Source organism: Acanthisitta chloris, unplaced genomic scaffold (genome assembly GCF_000695815.1).
Source record: "Acanthisitta chloris isolate BGI_N310 unplaced genomic scaffold, ASM69581v1 scaffold1438, whole genome shotgun sequence".
Classification (NCBI taxonomy): Eukaryota; Metazoa; Chordata; class Aves; order Passeriformes; family Acanthisittidae; genus Acanthisitta; species Acanthisitta chloris.
Window position 1 is genome coordinate 24,493 of NW_008687492.1, and position 7,109 is coordinate 31,601.

Consider the following 7,109-nt stretch of genomic DNA (forward strand, 5'->3'; position numbering starts at 1 on the left):
TGCCTCCGAGTGCCCAGGGGACTGTGGTTACACTATTCTACTGCCACTGCTAGCCACTGTGGCTGCCACCTACCACTTGGTGTTACCTTCAGGCTTAACCAGCTGGATTGGCTGTGGATAGACAAGCTTGACAGGGATGCTCAAACTCCTGTTTCCTACTACTAATCCTATTACCTCTCCTTTCTAGTAATCATGGATTGGATTTTCATAAATTAATTTTATAGTTCAGTACATAAATTAATTTCACAATTCAGTGAGCTTGAGAATGAAAGTGGGGTAATGTGTGGCCTCTGTGGAATTGAAGCAAAATTTGTGTGCCTGATCCTCAGCTGGCATGAACTGGTTTAATGTAGCTATGCCAGCCTGCTCCAGCCAGGAAAACAGCCCAGGGTCAGTTAGATCAAACTGTTCCACCAAAAATGCTGAACACTGCAGTACCTAACATGTTGGGGTAATCCCTCACCCGTCAAGGTCTGGTGTTTTACTCATTCTGTTTGAATCCTATAGATTTGCTTTGGCTCCTTTGTGCCCTTGGAATATTTCAGTCCATGCAGTAGTATTTAGTCTTAGCTCTGCAGGGTTATGTGAACAAAGTGTGACCCTTCCTATTTCTAGCATCACTGATTTTGACTCAGGAATGACACATATATACATGTTATAGAAAAATGTGACCATGATTTCGGGGGGTGGTCACAGAGGAGATAATAAGGCAATAGCACACCCAGTTTCTGACCAACTGTGGTCTCAGCACTTTCATAAGGACAATGCTGAACAAATGTGTGTCCCTTTTTTTCAGAGTTGCTGTAACTTGGTAAGAAGAGATGAGGTTCTTGGGCTGATCCATTTAATTTATGTATTTTTTTTTTTGTTTTCTAAGCAAAGTTTCAAATGCAAATTTTGCATGCAGTCTCAGTGGGATTCACACAACTTTTACTGGCAGCTAGATGTCACCATTGCTCTACAAATGCAGCGTTTATTCAGCAGCAGTTTGTGTCCTGCAGTTCCTAGAAGGACACTGGCTGCAGATAAAACCATTTCAGTTTTAAACAAGATACCTAGGAGCAAAAACCAAATATAGACTGCCAAATTTCTCAGAAATCTTTGTAAATATTGCTGTAGTTAATAGATGGATATTTTAAAGCTAACTTGGGTATGTCTTTCAGAACACTAGGCATAGAGGTCTCAGTTGCAAAGCTCTAAACAATGTGATCTCTTTTTAATAAAGGAAATTATTATATGAATATAATAGTCATATATGAATGTCTCATAGGTGACAAATGTAGTATTGCTTATTGCTAAGGTCTAAACCATATCACAGTTTCTTACATAATGACATCACTGCTAGATTTTGATTTTGTAAATGAATTTTTTCTCTCTTTTCTTAGTTGGGGTAAATATTTGTTTTGGCGAACTTTAACAGAAATAATTTAGTAATTTTTAGTTTGGAGAAAATTAAGGTGCAATTTTGTCATATAAAGTTTTCTCTAATAATTCCTGGAACACTTTTATACTAAAATAAATAAGGACAGAAAGTTGAAGTGTGACAAGTTGCATCTAGTCTCTTAAGTTACTGCTTTTGGTCTTAAGCAAATTCATTTTAACTTGCTATAAATCCAGTGCTTGAAGAAACTTATGACACACATGTACTGGTTTTTATTACCCCAGACAGAAACTGCCAGTGCTTCACTGACTTAGTCTATATTTGTATAACAGTGAACCAAAATTTTATCTTTAACATGTTGTTGCTTATGAAGACTATGTATAAATGTCTGAATAGAATAATAAGCTTCTACCTTTAAAATGACCTGAAAGCCTCAGTATTATGTTGATTGCATTCTTACTTGCCAATGTATTTGTTGAAATGATTACACACCTGTGGAAATTCTGCAGTCTTGTGAAACATTACTTGTTTTTTCAGCATCATTCATGTGAACTCGAGCTGTGCATTCTCCTGTTTTCTGCAAAGACATATGGCAACAATTGTCTTAAACTTGCTGAAGGAAAATACAGTGCTATTATATAACTCTAGCTATTGAACACAGCTGACAGTTGCAAACTGAGTTTGAGGAAGAGGTTCATATGTATGTTTGCAGTAATATCTAACTTGCTGGGTTTTTCACTGGAAAAAGGACCAGTTTTGTTGATTATAACGAAAGTAGGGGATCAGCTGAGAAGAAAACTGGAAAGATTGCTTTGTACCATGTATTAAATAGCTAAAGAATTTACAGTCAGAATAATGGAAGTGAACACATCCTCATGAATATAGACTGTATAAACTCTTGTCTTTACCCAATTTCCTCTCTGCTAGTACAAGATATGCAGCCACGACCATGGCATTTCCCATAGATTCAAATTATATTATCACCATCATCCCTTCCTGTGTGCTGTGTGAAGTAACAGTGCTTTCCACTGGGAACATGCTCCTGAACATTTGTGTGCTCTCGTTGTAACTCCACTCAGTGCTCTCTGGTAGCATGAGCCAGACCTGCTCTGCACTGCTGAAAAGCCTCTGCCAAATTTCCTGCCATAGTGGCCTCCATGTCAGTATTTGGCTGTGCAAGTTTCCATTATACATCCCTTACACCCTGACAGTGCATCCATATTACGTTTGATTTATTGTGAACCTTCGTGTTGAAGTTCTGAAATGTTCACTTCTGCATGTGTTCAGGATTGTAATGGTAAGCTCATGATCATAACTTTAGATCTGTAAACAGTTCTGTACTGTACTTTAGTCCTGTGAGCTCTCAAATGCAACACAGCTAAAAAAGTTAATGTTTCTACTGTATTTTTCCCCAGGTGATTGCAGTTCTAGTCATTATGCTGTAGAGAACTTTTAAAGAGAATAGGTACTTACAGCCTCTGCAGCTTCTTTGTAATCACAGTCTTGCCAGGGTTTGTCTTCCTCAGTGGCACAAGTGGTTTCAATTATTCGATATTTCACATAGAATTGTGTGTCAGGACCTGCCTGGATTAAAACAATATACATGTCATCATTTGCATCATAATAAATACAGTGAAAAGATAAGAGCTTCAAAAAGTCGATACCATTCATCTGTTACTTGATTTTTTTTAGTATGGTTTCCCATTAGCTGCTGTTCTCCTAGATCTTGGTAGTTCAAATATTAACTTATATGTTACTTAGCCCTAACCTACAATAACAGTATGTTGATATAATAGACACAATATGCTCAACTACCTTAATTTTAACTGGCACCAAGGCATTTAGAACCAGAAAGAAGTGCTTAGGTTTTATACTCTCATTCAAACGTTCTCCAAAAAAAGCCAATTTGGGCAGCTGCTTGGATAGTTAGCACAATTACAACTGCTCCTGTCTGACTCCCTCGCTCTCGCTCTTGGCCTCTGCCCAGATCTCTCATTTTCCTTCTGTACAGCTCCACTGCCAGCCCAGAACCATCAGCCAGAGCCCTCAGGCAGCCTGGCAGTGCCCAAACAGCCTTTGCTCGGTGGTACCAGGGAGCTTAGCTGCCCTGGCTGTGTGGGAAGGGGTGAGGAGGACTCGTGTGCTGGATTCAGCCCTCGGCAGTGCCTGTGGTTTTCTGTGAGCATTCGAGGCTGAGCTGCAGGCAAGGACAGCCTCAGCTAACCCACGAGATGAAATAAAGAGTGTTAAGCAAAGTTTGGCCTGGCCAGTGTCAGTGTCATGGAAGTTGGTAAATCAGTAGTGGGCATTTTCTCCTTGCCATCCATCAAATAGTGAGCCTGTGCCTGCAGGTGACAGTGACACACTGTGAGGCTTGTGGTTCATCCTTTAGAGGAGATCTAAAGTCAGTAATTACTAATCTTTTGCAGCCACTAAAAATGCTCTGCCTTTTCAAATACAAACACAGGCAGTTGCTGTATTTTAGCACTGGTAATTCTCAAATAACCAGTCATCATCCTCTGCCTCTGCTGGCAGAATTAAATGATAATTCTTGCCTTAGTGGTACGAAGAAAGTGAAGCTGAGCTGATGTGTGTGGAATGTACTGGATATACACTGGCATAGACACAGAATTATATTCTGCCTTCTCTCAATTCCTGTTGTGTATTGCTACAACTACGCAGAAGTGTAGACCTACCTGATGTCATGACTGCAGTTGTAAAAAAGGATAAAAAGGACTCTAAAAATATAATGTATTTAATCCTCAGCGTGTAGAAATTGACATTTATGGAGCTGCATCAGATTATACTATCTGGGATATGGGCTTAAAAGAGCCAAATTGTGTTCCCTGTTACAGTGCTCTAAATTTGTAATAAATCAGCTCAGTGAGTAAAGAAAATACATAAGAAAAGACATTGTTTCTGTTTGCTGTTTGCTATTGGTTTATGCCATTATTATTGCTGTGAATAGCTATGCCTTTAACTGGGGCAGGTTTAGTCTTTCACTAGTCAGCTTTTATGTTTTATTATCCTATCAATAATGAATGTACATGAATATGTAATAACCAGCTATTTAATTAATGCATTCAACATTGTGAGACTAGTGAGGAGTAAAATCTATACTCTTTTTAGAAAAAAGAATCCTGAATATGAGGAAATTTCAATTGCAGATTCCTGTTCTTGTTTTTTTACTTAGCATCATAATCAGATCAATGATTCAAAGGAATAATTGATTTCCACCTCAGATCTTTTAAGAAAATGAACGATGGATATCTAGAGAAGGAAAGATGAATAATAATCACAATAAATATGTATTCTTAAAAATAACACATTGTTTTAGATAAAACCCTGAAACTCCTATCTGTCTTTTGGGAACAGCAGCACAAGGAAGGTGGTTTACAGCTCTGATACAGAGATGTTTGCATTTGGCTGTTGCTGAGGGTGTGTGTAGTTCAGTGAAAACAGTGAGATTATTCATGCATTTAACATTAATTGTGTAAAGGATTTCCTGATTTTAGTCTTCGTTAAAATCTCCCCAGTGTGTAAACAGGAACAGCAGAGAGCAGGTGCCAGGAAAAGTGGGTAGTTTACCGTGAGGTATTTAGCAATGCATGTCCCTTTTCTGAGGTCAGTTTCTGTCTGGGGAAAAATGCCTTGTGATTTTGGAGTGCAAAATATTCTCTCTGACACTGGATTTCTTGTGCTTTACATCTGAAAATCCAATCCAGTAGGAAAAAATGCTAATGTTATTTTCAAGTAAAGTAATGCTTGTCATTATTATGGTAATAGCATCTTTGTATGCCTCTCAGAGGTAAATACTCTTTTGTTAGATTAAGGCTATACAGAAGGACTCCAGGCAAAGGATCATGTTGCATTCTTTTTTTCTTCTGTAATTTTAGCTGTCAACCTCTTTGACTAAAATACCAACTAGTGCTTTCAGATGGATCTGTGACTCAGGACTGGTATCAATCAAATAATACTTGCAAACAATTTATTCAGAGTATTTCCAAACTTTATCAGGTCATTTGTTTTTATGTGTGACACCAGCTCTTCCCAAGTCAAGATTATATTCATCTTTTTAGTAAGTGTGTTTTTGCCAACGTTAGTAATGATGGAAAGGGATAGAACTCACAACAAAGAAAGGAGAAAACAGAGTGGACTAGTACGACAAATTGTATTAGTGATAGAAATTTTCTGTTCTTTACTCCTTGCATTAGTAAGCAATTCACCAGCACACATAGTTCTGTTGATAAGAACATAAGATACATCCCTGCTTGTCATGGTAATGTGTATCTTACTGTGCAGTTCACTTTGATTTTTGAAAACATTTTTGAAGACACTGTGCTGTCATGCTTGCTCCCGTATGATCGAGATGGAGATAAGCTGATTCAGAGTGCATAAACAATTCTAAAATATTTTTTGTTGCAAAGTCTACTTACAGTTCTCTTGGCTTGGGTCACCATGTAGAGAGCAAATTGGTTACCAGTTTCTCTGTCTCCATTGTATTTCTTCAGTGCTGCATCGACAGCTTTAAAGACATCAGAGTCATCACAGTCCGAAAACTCAAGTTGAAGAGGGATGGCTCTGCTAGAGAAAAAACTACAGCAGAGTGCTAGTATAATGAAAGGTTTCATAATTGGATGAAAAAGGCCCTCTGAATTAGAAAGCTCTTCAAAAACCAAATGGAAAAGGAATGCCTGGCAGGGGTTTTTAGAAGCAATGGCTAAGCAAACAGAATGAGTGAGTTGGTTGGTTGTAATCATACCCTGTTTATACTGCAAATAAACTTCTGAGTTTATCTAAATAAACTTTGTGTGGTCACCAGAATGACCCTAAGGTTATCCACCTGCCATCAAGATAACAGCAAAAGAAAAAGAAGAATGTTTTTAGCTTTCTGAGTTCTTAACATCTAGACTGCTACTGAGCATTAATTTTACAAGGCTTAAATAAACACCCAAGGTTACAGTGGGAATGAAGTTCTGGACAATAACCTTACAAGTTTTATAGATCTGTTTAGTGTTCAGACCACAGTACTTCTGAGAAGTCAGAACTTGTTTGAAAAGGGCCTTTGGACAGATGCATATGGTGGAATGTCACGTAACTCTTCAAAAACACTTGATAAACCTTCCCGGTACTATTGGAAATTTCCATCTCTGCTGCCAGGTGGAGACTGCCTTTGGACCATGGATTAGTCATTCTTCATCGTGCTTTTTTGTCATTACAGATATGTGACATCCAGGAAAAAAGGATTAAGTAATGTTGCCTTGCCTGGCAGAGTCAGGATTAGCGCTGGCTGGGAACATCTGCTTGTCTCCAGTGGTGGGCACCAAATAACTTTGCTTTGGATCTGGGAACACCTTGGGATTGCCTTGGCTCCTGTGTTCCAGCTGTGTCTTGCAGTATTGGGTTTGGGTGGCAATGTTTTGGCAGTGGTGGGGGACTACAGGGATGGGTTCTGTGAGAAGCTGCTGGAAGCTTCTCCAGTGGCCAACAAAGCCAATGCCATCTGCCTCCAAGATAGATCCAGTTCTGGACAAGACTGAGCCCATCAGCAGTGGCAGTAGTGCCTTTGGGATAGCATAGTGGAGAAGGGGGGAAAAAACCCAACTGTGAAAGAATAACAGCAGAGGGAAGAGGGAGAATATGTGAGAAAAACAGCTCCACAGACACCAAGGTGGGTGAAGAGGGAGTAGGAGAAGGTGTTCCAGGTGCTGGAGCAGAGATTTATCTG

General features: G+C 39.0%; 1 protein-coding gene across 1 annotated transcript in view; it reads right to left on the bottom strand.

Annotated features, from left to right (window-relative positions):
* Positions 1–6,012, bottom strand: part of KNG1 (kininogen 1) — a 14,830-nt gene extending 8,818 nt beyond the window's left edge. The window contains exons 1-3 of the mRNA XM_009080609.1: positions 5,818–6,012; positions 2,855–2,965; positions 1,874–1,958 (exon numbers count right to left, since the gene is read on the bottom strand). Coding sequence (XP_009078857.1) covers positions 1,874–1,958; positions 2,855–2,965; positions 5,818–6,012 — 391 coding nt within the window. The remainder of the gene's footprint in view (positions 1–1,873; positions 1,959–2,854; positions 2,966–5,817) is intronic.
* Between the last annotated feature and the right edge of the window lie 1,097 nt (positions 6,013–7,109).